Source organism: Melitaea cinxia, chromosome 4 (assembly GCF_905220565.1).
Source record: "Melitaea cinxia chromosome 4, ilMelCinx1.1, whole genome shotgun sequence".
NCBI classification, from domain to species: domain Eukaryota; kingdom Metazoa; phylum Arthropoda; class Insecta; order Lepidoptera; family Nymphalidae; genus Melitaea; species Melitaea cinxia.
The window spans coordinates 17,793,400-17,810,469 of NC_059397.1; the positions used below are offsets into that span (position 1 = coordinate 17,793,400).

General features: G+C 33.6%; 2 protein-coding genes across 2 annotated transcripts; one reads left to right on the top strand and one right to left on the bottom strand.

The window, feature by feature from the left end:
• Positions 1-549: 549 nt before the first annotated feature.
• On the bottom strand, positions 550-1,396 carry LOC123670344. Its single transcript, XM_045603842.1, has 2 exons — positions 1,070-1,396; positions 550-678 (listed from the first exon to the last, which is right to left on the bottom strand). The coding sequence occupies exons 1-2, from the start codon at positions 1,373-1,375 to the stop codon at positions 664-666; spliced, it is 321 nt and encodes a 106-aa protein (XP_045459798.1). The 5' UTR covers positions 1,376-1,396; the 3' UTR covers positions 550-663.
• Positions 1,397-1,668: 272 nt separating this feature from the next.
• On the top strand, positions 1,669-3,775 carry LOC123670452 (protein ALP1-like). The gene has a single exon (XM_045603945.1). The coding sequence runs from the start codon at positions 2,936-2,938 to the stop codon at positions 3,773-3,775; it is 840 nt and encodes a 279-aa protein (XP_045459901.1). The 5' UTR covers positions 1,669-2,935.
• The last annotated feature ends 13,295 nt before the right edge of the window (positions 3,776-17,070 follow it).

Here is a 17,070-nt window from a genome sequence, read left to right on the forward strand (position 1 = left end):
CTACTTTAGGTGTTAAATCTCTTTTCTTAATTGTCATTGTAAATGCTTTGCAATCTGTTACTATTTTAAATTTAAGTCCAAATAAATAACATCTAAATTTTTTTACCCCTTCAACAACTGCCATAGCTTCTAATTCATAACTTGAATATTTTTCTTCCTGTGGACTATTTTTACGGCTCATGTAATAAACAGGATCTAGTTCATTATTTTCATCACGTTGCATGAGTATCGCTGCAATAGCAAAACATGATGCATCTGTATGTAATTCAGTCTGTAATTTTGGATTAAAAATCTTTAAAACTGGGCTACTAGTTAACTTTTCCTTCAATGTATAAAATGCTTGTCTTTCTTTTTGATTAAAACTAAACTTTACATCTTTTTTCAAAAGGTTTGTTAAAGGACTTGCTATCTCTGCAAAATTTTGAATATATTTTCTAAAGTATGAGGCTAGGCCAACAAAACTTTGTATTTGTTTAGTTGAGCTTGGTTCTGGGAACTTTGTTATGGCTTCTATTTTATCAACAGAGGGACTCACCTTACCATTACAAATCTCATGTCCTAAGAATGTAATACTTTTTGTTATCAAATTGGCTTTCTTCCAGTTTATTATTAATCCATATTGTGACGCTACTTTTAAAACTTCTTTTAATCTTATTAAAGCTTCTATTTCATCTTTTGCTGGAATTAAAATGTCATCCAAGTATATTAACACCCAACCCCTTAACATCAGGTCACGAAAAATAATAGTTATAAATCTCATAAAGTAATTCGGACATATACTCATACCAAATGGAGCTCTAAGAAATTCAAATTGTCCAAGGTGACAAACAAAACTTGTGTATTTAACAGACTCTTCTGATATTTTTAAATGAAAGAATCCGTCTTTAAGATCCAAGGTACTGAATATCTGTGCATCATATAATTTATCGATGTAGTCTTCAATTAAGGGAATAGGAAATTCATCTTTAATTATTTTCTGATTTAATCTGCGGTAATCAATGCATATTCTAAGTGATAAGTCTTTCTTTCTTACAAGAACTAAGGGACTTGAATAATCAGAATAACTTACTTGAATAACTCCTCTGTCTAACCATTCTTTTATCTGCTTTTCTACCTCACCTTGCTCTGTTAGTGATATACGACGTGGACTTGACCTTATGGGGATGTCATCTTTTAATATAATTTTCATTTGGATAGGCGCTTCTTTGATTTGTTGAGGTTGGTAATTGGTTACTAAATTTTGAACTTCATTTTTTACACGTTCATCTAGAATATGATTAATGTCAGGGAAATCACACAACTCATCATAACTACTCATCATACAACTCATAAAATTATCATCTGTTGGGGCAAACCACACTTCACAATCTTTCATACATGTTAATACATTACGCAAAAAAGTGTTAAGTACCTAGAATAACTTTCCAAGGAATTGAATCTTTAGGAACAATGTAAAAATTAATATTTTTATATTTATGATTATCTATTACTATATCCAAGGTAGTCGCACCACGGGAATAAACTTTAGCATAACCTATACCAATTAAAGCAATGTTCATATTTTGATTTATGGGAGCACTCAGTTCATTGAAAAAATCATTAGCTATTAAACACACGTCACAACCGGAATCTATCAATGCACTTGTCGTTTTATCGCACAAACTTAGCGTTCCTGCACACGATGCCGTCACCGCGCCGTCGCCGCGCCGACGCCGCGCAATTACACTGTAGATACGAGTCGCGCGAAGCCCGCCACCGCGTCGCCGCCGCGCCGCCACCGCGCGCGTTCCCCTAACTCCTTGTTTGTTTGATTCATTCCATTACCGGCCGCGTACGAACGTGCACGCCGCGAGATCGCACGTGACGCAAACATGTCTTATATAATGAAAAAAAAGAAATTTGTGCTTGCCTACTATATGTATAGAAAATGGCAAAAAGAACGTCGAGTTAGAAAGTTGTGGGTTCATCCTATGCTGTCGGCACGGGAGCAATTTGGTGAATTTCATACACTTTACGAAGATCTCCGAAAAGACGAGGCCAAATTTTGTGATTATTTTCGAATGAATTACAAGACATTTGATAAATTATTAGATTTATTTAAGAATAAACTGCAACACACAAATACAAATATGCGAGCAAGTATATCTGCTAAGGAGAGATTGGTTGTTACATTGAGGTAAATAAAATAAATATAATATATATTTAATTATTCTGATGTAATGTAGAAAAATCAAAATCAATCAAGCTTGAAGTAGATGGACTTGGAATGCTTTGTAATGAATCGTTTTCAATGCTATAATTCGAAGCCTGTGATTGAACTCTCGTACTGGGTCCAGCATTAGTATTGTAACCGTAGTGTGCCGGGGTGTCCATTGCGCCTGCTGTGCGTGAATGATGTGGAGCGCTATAACTATTTTTATATTGGATATTTCTTATAATATTCAATACTTGGTACTGGAATTCAACAATATCTTCGTCTTTGAAGCGTTCCACGGTAGGAGCTATACCTTTAAAAAAAGACATCATTCTACTATCGTCATCTTTTTCTAACGTTTCCATAAACTTAATCATTTTCTTATCTACAGGATTTAATTCTTCGTTTTTCTTTCTTTTGTTGACATTAGTAACTTCAGATTTGTTTTCTTCCGGCATGTTTGATCCAGATTGGGTTGGCTGTGGGGTAATTTTTTTCAAAAATTGTAAATTATCATAATATTGATATTTATGTACTGGTTTTGCACCTGATCCAGATTTCGATTCACGTATCTTTTTGTCGCATTTCATCCACGCATCCCTTATATTCTTCCATTTCTGAGATATTAGTTTACCTGAAATAATTAATATTAATAATCCATTTTATTATTGTAATGTTTTTTTCGATTGCAGGTATTTAGCAACCGGAACTTCATTAGCCGATCTTGAATATCGTTTTAGAATGGGAAAATCAACTTTAAGCGTAATCATACGAGAAGTGTGTTCTCTAATATGGTCTGAACTTTACCCAAAATATATGAAAATGCCATGTATAAACGATTGGCTAGAAATAGCAAATAAATTTGAAGTGTCTGCTAATTTCCCTCATTGTGTCGGTGCTGTAGATGGAAAGCACATCAGAGTAATAAAACCAAATAAAAGTGGATCGATGTTTTTGAACTACAAACATTACTTCTCGATTCTATTAATGGCAGTCGCCGATAGTGACTACAACTTTATTTATATCAGTGTCGGTGCTTATGGAAAGGATTGTGATTCAGGTGTTTTTAAAGACACAGCTTTCTGGCACAACATGATTAACAATACTTTGAACTTGCCAGGACCTACTTCCTTACCTAATACCAACATTGCCTTGCCATATGTATTCGTAGGTGATGAAGCATTTGCATTACATCAGAATTTACTGCGCCCATATAATAGTCAAATGCTTGATGCAGAAAAATCCGTTTTTAATTATCGGTTAACAAGAGCGAGACGATATGTAGAATGCACCTTTGGGATACTGGCCAATAAGTGGCGAATTTTTCATCGACCTTTAAATGTGTCATTGGATTTGGCTGTTGATGTTGTGAAAGCTTGTTGTTTACTGCAAAATTTTATACACAAAGAGGAGGGCGTAAAAGGGGTCCAAGAATCTGTAAGCGGGTGTGAATTAGAGGAGTTTTTGCCATTTGATTCAACAGAAATGGTTCCTACAACAGCTAATGAAATACGTGACAAATATAAGGAGTATTTTAATTCTGAATATGGCAGTGTACCATGGCAAAATAATTATTGTTAATATGTATGCGAAACATGTTTCTATCTAGCGGGAATACTCAAGCTACTACTAGTAGTGATGGGACTCGAGTGACTTTTTTTCACTCAAGTCACTCGCCAGTGAAAACCGATTTACTCGAGTGTCACTCGAGTAAAGATGAGACTCGAGTATTTTTTTTTTCGAGTGAATCATTCGAGTCACACGTAATCCGAGTCATCAAAAATATGACTCGAGTGGGAGTAAAAACAAAACTACTCGAGTAACTCGAGTGAAACACGGCTCGAGTCCCATCACTAACTACTAGTAGCAAGTGATTGCTTGTTTAATGTAGGTACCTACCACACGAAATTGCTTACGAGATATACTATCCACACACTATATAATACACTGTTGCATTACGATTTAAATAAAAAACATACTGATCGTGTCTTGTCCCAAACTTCCTTTAAGTCAGCTACTTATATATTTTTTCGTTTGGCCTCACTAGATAGAAATACATTAACAAGAATAAATAAAATTTTGTAAAAAGATACTTACCGTATTTATTTTTCTCCGTATCGGGTAGGTCTGCAAAGTTCTCATTCATTATATGGCAGATCTCAAACCAAGCTTTTAAACTTTTACGCTTGTCTTTATATATTTCCAAAGTTTTGTCCCATAACACTTCTCTGTCCTCCACTAAACTTATAAACGTTTCGTAATCAAAACTATCCATGGTAATTAATTAACAAGTTCACGCACGTGCACGACGCGGCCGGTAATGGAATGAATCAAACAAACAAGGAGGGAGGGGAACGCGCGCGGTGGCGGCGCGGCGGCGACGCGGTGGCGGGCTTCGCGCGACTCGTATCTACAGTGTAATTGCGCGGCGTCGGCGCGGCGACGGCGCGGTGACGGCATCGTGTGCAGGAAGTCTTACAGTTTTTAAAGGTTTTTCACGATATGATTTATTACTTAAAATTTCGCTTACGTTTTCTTCACTTACAACGCCAATGTTGCATTCCTGTTCATCTTCCATCTCTTTCGTTATATTATAACAAGCGTTATTCGTCGTGTGAGTGGCCAATGCTTGTACTTGCCTAAGCGCGGGATCTCCGATGATATCCGAACGCTTCCGAAACGATGACGCTATGTCTTTCTTCGTTGTATGAGTGGCTGGTTTTTGTACTTGCCTAAGCGCGGGATCTCCGACGATATCCGAGCGCTTCCGAAACGATGACGCCGCACAATTTGATGAAATATGGCCGTACTCATTACAATTGAAACATTTTTTACCTTGAGTTCTATTTGGACATTCTTCTGAAATATGATTTTTCTCTCCACAGCTATAACAATGTACACTACGACGATTTTTATGTGCCTTATGCGAATCAATTATTAAGTTATTTTGAAATGTTGCTTTTTTCTTATAAGTTTCATATACTTTAATTTTTTCTTTAAGTTCAGCGTACGTCGTTGCACCATAAAGCATAATTTTATTAATTTCTAAGTCTTGAATACCTTCAATAATATATTTAATAGCAACATAATCAGCCATTTTACCTCTTTTACCCATTTCTTTCATTGTGAATACATAATCTAAACAGCTTTCATTTCTTTTTTGTTTGCGGGTAGACATCATTTCATGTATCTTTTTTTGATCGATTGTATCTGGAAATTCTTTGATAATAGCTGCTTGAAATTCAGACCATGACTTATGTGTTTTTTCAGCTCGTAACCACAGTGCCGCAGTACCAGCTAATGCACGTTTAGCCACAAGTAATTTTTGAATTTCTGTCCAAGAAAATATTTCACCGTTATCTTCAATTTCTTGAAGCCACTTTGTTATCGGGTAGTAATCGTCTTGACCGGTAAATTTAGGTATAAGCTCCTCCGCCATGTGCAACATAGAATTGTGTTCTCGAGGCATCCTACTTTGCGTTGTCAAGTCCTGTCCATCGTATGGTTTCGACATCTTTTGAAACACTACAGGGCTTCACAAGTTCCACACCTTTGCAAATAGTTCCTCGCCAACTACAACCAAATACTCGCCGCCGACCACGTTGCCGCTTAACGTCTTTAAATTATAAATTTTGCTTCTTTGTTTGCTGGTAATATCCTCCTTATCCTCCTTATCCCGGACGAGCCCCCAAAATGTGGGATTGAGGATGTCAGAGTACCAGCAATGAAACGAAATATCACCTTAACACGTTTATTTAAATAAAGTTATACCTAATTAACCGTGCACCCGCTCGCTCGTTAACCGTCTCTCTTTTTTAATTCAAATCTATCATGGCCGAACACACTATATCCCTTTCACTCATTCTTCCTTTCATTCACACTTCACAGATTAACTATTTAAATCATTTACATTCAATAACCATTCCACATATATGTATTATTTATAAGTATGTTTATCGAAAAAAAAATGTAGTATACCAGTCGGCTGTTACCTATAACACAAGCATTAAGTTGCTTACTTTAGGAACAGACGACCGTGTGTTATTGTGTAAATATTTATTTATATTTATTATTTATACGCGGTCGTGTTTCACTCAATATAATGAGCACAATTTTGCACGGTTTTGTGCAAAATCATGTCGCAATAATATGTCAAGCTCATCGTTCGGTTTACAAAAAAGTTACATAAATGTTGTTCGTTGTTTGCTGAAAGTAAATGCTCCAGTATATACTCACCTCTAGAATATGATATATTCAAGACTTGATACTACTTCCATATTCGCAGCCATAATAAGCAATTTTATAGCCTAGGTTACATCTGAATAATGTATATTTCTAATAGTTGAACTATGAAAATTGATTCAATGTGCTCAAAGCTAGTTGATTACAAAGAAATGAACGAATGAAAAATGAAAAAATGCTTAAATTTGTACGACTTTATTTTTGTGTTACCCACAATTCTAAACATTTTTTAATATCATATCAAAAATCGACCGTTCCAGCGGGGATCGAACCTGCATCTCCGATTGACCGTGTCGGTGCTCTAGCCAATTAAGCCATAGAACGATGTACCCGCTAGATCGATCAATGCTTAAACTTGAAAATTATTTTAGGGTACTATTAAGTGTTTATGTATTCGAGCTATTATTCAAAGTCAAAATAAAGCAAACATTTTATATATCAAAAACAATTTATATACAAATTTATATACGACTATATATGTAAATCTATGAACAAAAGTTATATTTTTATTTGGCGATGTCATGGCGCAGTGGTTACAGCATAGTTGCGCTTGCAGTGGTGGGTTCGTTACCGCTCATGACGAAAATTTGTATAGACCATATAGATTTTTAGATGACATAGCCCACAGAATTAGCTAGTTGAAGTAACAGTGGGCTGGTCATCTGTGTCGCAGGACCGATGGCTGGAGTGGAGACCGCGTCTTGGCAAACGCAGTGTGGGACGTCCTCCGGCCCGTTGGACCGACGATCTACGTAAGATTGCCGGTATAGGCTTGATGAGAATTGCGGAAAACCGGGACGTCTGACGCGAACATGCAGTGGACTGCAGTAGGCTGAACTGACTGACTGACTGACTAACTGACTGATATAGATGTTTGACGTTATCTGGACTTTTATGTTTGTGTACTGTGTAGGTATGTATCACTACCTCCGACACAGGTGAAAATCTTACTGGTGAGCGTTGAGTGTGAATCGTTTTGTTTCTTCACGTTGTGTTAAATATATTAAAAAAATCTATAGTGCTCGTTCAATTTTAATACTTTTAAGTAAATATTTTGTAGTTGTATCAAGTTTCTAGAATGTTTTCTGTCCGTCTTTCTATTTGAGAAACCAAGCGTTAAGGCTTTAACTTTACCGTCGAAGAAATAAAACCTTGACGATTTTATTTCTATCAACCTATTTGTCTTTAATTCTGTTTTCATTTAAATATTCTTTGTTTTTAAAACAGACGTGGCTTTCAATGGAAATAGTTTTGTATTTAATCGAAGACCTACTTAGTTTTATTAGCATGATTTTTTTCACTTTAATTTTTGTTAATGAAAAGAATATATACAACAGATTCTTAGCTTAAGAAACTACCCAAGACCTATTTTTTCATAATTATTAGCGTTTTTTTTAATGTGACAAAATATAAGCTTTTTGTACTACTAGAGTGGCAAATAAGACTTCGGTACACTCAATGGTTGGCGGTTACTTACTTTTTGTGTGGATTGACTAACTGGGTGACGATTGCGGGATGTTTTTCACGAACTTGGGGAGGCCTATGTCAAGCACTGGAATGCGATAGGCTGAAGTGTATACTTGTTGCACGGATAGTTGTAACACTAGGAGCATCGCAAATGCATCGCCCCTTCCCGATCCTTTCTCCGCTGTCAGTGTAGCGCATCCTTAGGTTATCTGGTTACCTTAATCCCCACAGGGACGAAACACATATGCGTTGTTATATCATTGAAACTCTCACTATTTGATTGTTAAGATTAATAAATAATTAGTCTTTGTTTAAAATGATAGAAATGAATAAATAAACCTTACACTCAACGACCCACACTAGGGTTTTCTCCTGTGTGTGTGAAAAGTACAAACGTCCAGGCAAACATATGTATGGTCAATACAAATATACGTCATGTGCGGGGATCGAACTCGCAACCACCAGGAACTGCCATAAAACAGTGCTGTGCCAACGCGTCGTCTAGTCATCTAGTAACCTAAAAAAAATTACTCTTGAAGCAATATTTATTTACTTGATTACGACGAATGATAGAATCACGACATTGCGTATTTTAATATATTTTTTCTTTTAATTTTTTTTTCTGAGCATCTGATACATACATACCATTAAACATACCTGTAATATATAAAATATAAACACGAAACAAAATGTTTATCCGTTTACATCTGTCATATGCGAAAATTCAATTTCCTTGTAGAACGTGAACATTTTCCGATCGGCTGAAGTATCAATATTGTTGTATGTTAAGCAGGAGATGCCGTATCTGATGGAAACTGTGAGATATAATATTTATATTGGCATTAGATGTTACGTTTGTCTTTTGTTTTATTTGTATTAGATAGATAGCATAGATCGCAAACGAAAGGTTGTATATTTGATCTGGAATTGGCAACGGTAATTTGTTAGTAATTTAAATTCGTGAGAAATTCAAAAAAGCGCCGTGTGATACAGTGTTCTAAATTACATACCAAAAAAATTACCTCAATTTTCATTAGAATCAATCAATACAAATACGATTTATACGATTACGATTAATTCGATATGAAAATGCGACCTTAAGAAGATAGCGGAAAGTCGCTGAATTCAGAGGGTGCAGAACTGGACGGAGAGGCGAGCATTAGGGGAGGCCCATGTTCAGCCGTGGACTGTTAAATACTGATCAGTGGATGAAAATTAAAATATCAAATTATTTTAATATTGATTGATTGAAAATTGACAATTATTATTATACAATTTAAAAGATTTTTATGTGCATATTTAAATAGTCGTATGTATACACTTTTGTTTGAATTAGAGCTTTGAATTTAATTGCGGAGACATAAAAAATTGCAAAACAAGTAGTAGGAAAAATTATACACGAGAAATAGGAAATTAAATAAATTATTATTATAGGAAACAATAAAAATATTCCTTGACCATTTTTAGAATACAGTGACTGTAGATATTATGTTATGCATAGGCTATACACAAAAAAAATTGAAGAATGTACAGATAAAAAAAATAAGATAATTGTAAAAAAAAATACCATCAGCGTCGGACCACGTCAGGACTGTCGATCTGTTGAGTAATAAATTGTATGCAGGATAAGCATAATTATAACGCGTGATGTTTCCAGCAGTGGACTGCGATATGCTGAAATGATGATGAATGAATCTCTTGCGCATCAGCTTAATATATGGCAAGGGTATTTTAGAGCCTGTGTAATTTGACACTATCGATAAGATACCGGTATAAAGTTATTTGCTATAAACTTTTGTGTAAGAATAGAAAATCCTGACAAAATGAAGTATAATATTTCAATTATTTCTGTCAAATAGAAAAAACGATTACGTTATGATTGTTTCTGGAAAACAATGAGTTTTGTATCCGTAATTTGCACCATCCGTGCAGCCACCATTTCAGTATCATTAATAGCTTCAATTTTGTTAAGATTCTGCTCTCAAAGCACAGCAAATGAAATTGAATGTTAACATAACATAAGCAGTTTACTTAGTAAATTTGTATAGAATAAAATATATTATAAGATATTTGACGCTAACAAGAATTAACAAATCAAGACAGGCATGTGTGTGTGTGTTATATATGTGATAATTTTAATATGTATACAATTCACTATAACGCAATTTCATAAAGGACTTTAAAAATTGTGATAACATCAAAAAAAACTATGAATCTCATCATTCAACTTAAAAAATAAAACAAGTCGAAAATTAAACATAAACACTTATTTATGCACTAAAACTAGCAACCAGTCTTATCTAGGTCTTTGTCTAGCTTAAGCTCAAGTCTAGCACTAACCACGGATTTTATCACCGGTAGTTACTGTGGAGTTCTTAGCCAGGATAAGTTAAATTGGAAAAGTGATCATCTTCTACCCTGTTCTTTGATAACAGGAAAAAAATGTACGTCGAGAAATTACGCCAGGGAAAGTTTAATATCCGATAGCGGAGAATTACAAGGATTCCTACTTCGAAGGTAGTATGAAGAATGAAATCTATATTCACTTTGTAATTATACTGGCCAGTATTCCTTGCTTCTTTCGATAAATAAGGTTAAAGTTGATGAGGTTTTAGCATTTTTTATTTTAAAACATTTAAAATTTGAGTAGATAGCGTGTTTTTAAATTATGTCGTGAATGGATATTTTATAGTTTCACAAATTTGATATAAATTAAAAATACTTGAGTATAAGTGATTTAGCTACACAATTACTTGATTTAATATAACTATTTTTCGGTTGAATATTTCATTTTCTAAATTGATCTTATAGTATTAATAAATGGAAATTATGCAACCAATAATACTAAGTGTATTTTGTATGTGCGTTATAATTGTTGTTAATAGTTTACATATTTTTTTGGGAACTTGAAGTTAATTTTTTAACGTTTTTATTATAAATCAAAAAAAAAAATATTTTTTACAGGTTTCTTTTTTGTATTGTTAATCTGATATAAATTTTAAATATAATTATGCTTATGAAACTTAAAATGCTTTTGTAGGTCTAATTCATAGCTACATGTTTTTAGGCTCTACGCTCACCTACGGATAAAATTTAGTCAGCTTGTCCCGATATAACAGCGACATGCTTAAATTCTATTGATAACTGCCTTTTATCAAAATAGAAAAAAAAAATATAAAAAAAATACTATAACAGTCTAAGCTATTACAGTTTTCTCATGGCAAGGGATTTGCATTAGATTAGTAGGTAATAAGAAGAGTGACTCTAACAGCCAAACTCAAAAATTCATCCACGAATTTCTCCTCGTAAATATTATTGTAGAGGAAACACGATGGAGCGCAACAATATTATTCCTCGGCCTCGATATAATTGCGTTGCTTGTTTATTTACGCCGTCAAGTTGGGAAGATGGTCACGTGCCGCTATGTCAGTTATTCGTAACTCTATCAAAGTCGACGCAACTTGCTCGATTTTGCGCGTGACACGACTACACGCGTAATTTGATGAAGGTTGACTGTTTGTTGACCTCTTAAACCGAGAGCCATGATATAAAAACATGTAATTTTATTGAAGTCAATTTTTAGATATTCCCAATGGAATAACTAAGTTTTCTTTCTGTGTTCTTTCTGTGAATAATGTTTGTAGTAATTGTAAAAAAAAGTCGTTACTAATTTTTCTATGGTGAAACAAATAATTATTCACTATTGAGTTATATCATTAATTTTCATCTGTATAATTGAGGAGTTAAACGAATAGACTTATATATTTTAAATCCCAACTATGCTTAAAATAGTACTTTAAGTAATATATTATAATTATATATTACTTAAAGTACTATTTTAAGCATAGTTATTTTATTATATTTTTTGTCCTAAATCATTTAGCATTTGTCATTATCTATTAAGCTTGCAAGGCCGAACTTTTCTCAAAAAGATATCACTACCAGTCAACCTATAATAATAATTAAACATATCATATAATATCTCTTAGACTATACGAAAACCTTGTATTTAAATCCATGTGTTATACACAAAGCCTAGAAAAGTTATTAACATAATATAAGGTTGTATAAGTATATGCAAAATAGCGTGTGGTCACAAAATCTCTAGTAAAATATTTAAATATTTTTTTGCTGACCCAAATAAAATTTTCAACAAATTGCGGTATTTTTTTTTTCACACATTACTTCCATAATCCATCTTAATAGTGAGGTAATCACTTTGAAAAGTATAACTGCTACTTAAGTTATTTTTAAGATCCAGAATTATTGACGACAAGTGTCAACTATTCCAATAAATTTGCGAGTAAAACCAAAGTAACAACTTAAATAAAACTTTATAATCTATAATAAAATTGATTTTTGGATTTAAAGAAACCGTTGACTTTTGTTTCCAAAGCTAATTTTCCAAAAAATCTGCTCATCTCCAAAAAAATATACAAGATCTAGTGAAAGAGAATGAAAAATCTGACGAACAAGTCTCATATTGCTTTGTATTGAAGTTTCCCCACTACGTGGTGTAATCTAAAACCTAAATTGAACCACATATTTATAAGAATTCATTAAAATTGAATGATAAAAATTGTACCTGGCGATAAAATTGATTGTCAAATCTAAGAATGAAGCAGTCTACCAAGTTCTTCTTAAAATTTAAACAGTTGTTGACTTTCGACCAGATATAAGAGTTTTCATCACATATAAATAAATACACGAGTAATAAAACCTTTTAAAATATTTAGTAGATATTCGTAATTTCGGTATTTTTATTTTTAAAATAAAAAAAAAAAACAAAGCGACGAGGGTAAAAATTTGCAAATTTATTCGACTGTATAAAATTTTAAATATTTTTAAGAATATTTTATTTTCTGCGCCCGGTCGCCCGTTACCTCTTTTCACCCGTCACAGGGATCGGAAAAAAATATTTCAACGAATTTAGATGTGTGTGGAGTGCCGATCTGAGCCAATGATGGTTTAATTTGGCAAATTATTTTCTATGCCCATCGGTGGGATGTTACAGACTGACGTAATCGTTTCGAACAGTGCGAGCCTGGCTGCCTGTGTCGTTATTTAAATACCACATAGGTTCGATAGTAAACTTAAGGAATTTAGAAAAAAAAAACGTCGTGATGCCAAGCGTTGGGTTTAAGTTCTTATTTTTTATCACAATCACCCATTAATGCTTTAAAATAATAGCTTATTTGTCCATCACGAGTTCCATCAAAGACAATAAGTTATATATATTTTATTATACATATAAAAATCTCGAGTCATTATTTTGTCACTGATGCAATTTTGCACAAATGTGCTATAATTGTATTATCCAACTAAAATATAGGATATATTTTATTTCTATTAATGACCGCAATATCTAATACGAAATCAATAAACATGTCAGTACGAAGTTCGCCAGGTGAGCTATTACATATATATTTATATCTTCAATAATTAATATTGATAACGATAAACACGATTCAATCTTATTTTCCGGCGTTGTTTGGCCACAAATGTTGCAGATTCATATGAAATGAAAGGGTGAAGAAAAAGAGAAATAGAGACGGAAGATGTAAAAAAAGAGAGAGACGTAAGTATTTATATAGCAATAATACATAACGATCTATATAATTAAAAAATTTAGCAAATTCCGAAAAAAGCAATGAAAATCAAACCAAACGGAGAGTTTAACTAAAATAGTTAAACTCAAGCAAATTCAACAGCTGCAAAATAAAGCAAATACGGTATAAATTAGCAAACAAAGAGGAAAAATAGCATCACCATAAAATAAAATAAGGAACTCATACGATTGAAAGTTTATTCCGTGTTTAAAAACTAAATGGCGTATTAAATATATTCATAATTTCCATACATCGAGCGACTCATCGTTTAGTTTAAAAGTTTTTCAGGTAAATATAAACCTTGGAGCTTTTGAGTGAGAGGCTAAACTTGTGTGTAGTTGTCTTGCGTGCTCCTATCTGCGGTATGTAGAATATTGGTCTAAGTCGATAGGAAGCCCAAGTTCCGCAATAAAGATAACAGGAGCGGTTCTTTCGCCATAACGAATGGATTTTTAATGTGGGACAGATATGTTTACGAAGAAACTAACTAACTTTGAATGTAGTTGAATGTTTTTCATAATTATTGCTTTAGTTTGAACTAAATCTATTTTATCTTTGATGTTATTACATTTTTTTCTTGACTTGATACTAGCTGTGTCCGCGACTTCGTCCGTGTGGAATTTAACAAAAAAGTTATTGTTCAGCTCGCAGAGCTATAACATAAATACATTTCTAAAATAATAGTAACCTAAGTTACTCCTTACGATATCAGCTATTTGCCAGTGAAAGTACCGTCAAAATCGGTCTAGCCGTTTCAGAGATTAGCTGGAATAAACAGACCGACAGACAGACAAACAAAAATTGTAAAAAATGTTATTTTGGTACATGTACCGTGTTTACATCCATATGCATTTAGTAAAAAGAGGTTATTTTAATATCACACACAGACACCCCAATTTTATTTGTTTAAATATAATTGTGTTTGCTGGTAAACGAAAAAAACCGACAAAAAAAAATCAATTACATCGACAAGATTATACAACGTAAAAAATAAGAAAAAAATTACTATTAACTTTTGACAGAACGAAGTCTGTCCGGGCAGCTAGTAATTTGATAATGCTTTAAGACAAAAGTTTTCGCAAAAGCAATGCGTCCTGCCTGTGTTAACATACGGAGTTGAGACGTGGACACTGACGAAGGAACTAGTCCACAAGTTTAAAGTCGCTCAACGTGCAAGGTAACGGGCTATGCTTGGGGTTTCTCTCAAAGATAGGATTAAAAATAAGACTATTCGCGAGAGAACGAAAGTAACCGACAAAGCCCACAGAATTAGCAAGTTGAAGTGGCAGTGGGCTAGTCATCTGTGTCGCAGGACCGATGGCCGTTGGAGTAGACGGGTCTTTGAGTGGAGATCGCGTCTTGGCAAACGCAGTGTGGGACGTCTACCGGCCCGTTGGACTGACGATCTACGTAAGATTGCCGGTGTAGGCTGGATGAGGATTGCGGAAAACCGGGATGTCTGGCGCGAACTTGGCGAGGCCTATATCCAGGGACTGCAATAGGTTTAGCTGATGATGATAATGAATATAATTTGATGAGATTAATGAGAGCAACACACTTTTGGTTATTAATATAGTTAACTACATTTTATGTTGCATTTTATAATTTGTTTTTCACTCGACAGTGAACTTATGCACCTCCCGAAAGTGACGAAAGTGTGGGGCTCCCGGTGCGGTCAAAAAGCGCGTGAACTACCCACTAAAACTCAGCGGTGCCTTCATCATCATTGTGATGAAAAATTAAGCATGTCTACGCTAACTCAGTAGAGCTAACCTCGATTTGAAGCTACAGTGCCAATTAATATCTTACGTTCACTAGATTTTTTTCATAACGAAAATAGTAAAAAATAAACTCGAAATAAAAATAAAAGTTATAATATAAGCGTAATAAGGATATCAAATACTTTTTTCCTTAAATATAAATTCTTCGTCTGTTTTATTGGGAATGTCAAATAGTAATTTATTCAAAGAAAACAATATGAATATTTGAATAGTACGAAAAAAATAATGTTGTAATAATATAATTTATTTTAATTTATTGTTACAGGAAACTTGATCAATTCGTACAATCGGAAGGAGGTAACAGAAATAATGCTTGGAATTATTACGCTCTATCTTTCTTAGCTATGGCTATGAAAGCTTTGTTTTTGTTTAAACCATTTTTTTTTTGTATTTTAGCTGTGTCTATTTTATTTTATCGATCACACTTTAAAAATTTGGTTGTCATCTTCTGAAATATTTAACTGATTTTGCTGGTGGTTGCAAATCCTTGCATGGACTTCATATTGCAATTAATTTTTGATTTTTATGAAACTCATTTACTTACCTAAATAAATGTTATAGATTATCTAACGCATCGCTGAGTGGTGAAGGGATTATTTGAAAAATAAAACAATGTCGTAATACATAAATTACTAAGTATTCTCTTCTGATTTTTTTTTGTCCATCATAAGTGTAATTATCATAATACCTGATAGCGATCGTTATTCATAGTAGGGAACATATCCGCCATCCCTCCATCATTGAAGCAGCATGGTGGATTAAGCTCTGATCCTTCTTCAACATGGGGAAAGAGGCCTGTGCCCAGAAGTGGGATACTACATGAAGCGTAAGCGTGAGTGTCATTAATTCTGTATATGCTTGTGTGTCTGTACATGTTTACTATTAAGAGGAAGCACATCAATATTATTGTAAAATTGATACAGATAATTTCGATTATCTAATTCATTTTTAACCGATTTCCAAAAAAGGAGGAGGTTGTCAATTCGATTGTATATTTTTTAATGTATGCTACCTCAGAATTTTTGAATGATTGGACCGATTACAATGATTTTAGTTTTAATCAAAAGGTGGTGCGTGCCATTTAGTCCCATTTAAATTACGTGTAATAATGTGTATTTACTTGTAATATACCGCATAACTTTTCACTGTGGATACCGATTTTGATGATTATTATTTTAGTCGAAAGCTGATGCTTGTCTTGTAGCCGTATTTAAATTTGATCGAAATATAATGAGTGCTTTTTTGTAATCTTTGATGACGCGTTTTTTTTTTTTTTTTTTTTTTTGTGAGGATGAACGTATGTAATAATAATAATAATAATAGCTTTATTTAAAAATAAACATTTTAAACAAATGGTAACAATTACAAAACTTCACTTATGCATAAGGTTAAATACACAAATTTTTTTTGAGTTCAGACTGATCATCCTATATGGATTATAGATATAATCTGTGTTAAGGATGATCAGTCAACCTCCCCTATGCTACAATATAATTTTGGCACAAGTTCTATAAGAAGGGGTAGACATATTTACAACTGATACAATCTTAAAAAGTAATAAAGCATAAGATGCTGAATAAGAAATCAAGTATATTTGAGTTAGTTAGTGTATGTGTGAGTGTAAGTGTATGTGTGAGTGTAAGTGTATGTGTGAGTGTAAGTGTATGTGTGAGTGTAAGTGTATGTATGTAAATGTGTGTATGAGTGAGTGTGCGAAAGTGCCTAAGCTAGTACATGTATCAGTTTAAGTAGACAAAAGTCTACAGCTTTGTCAATT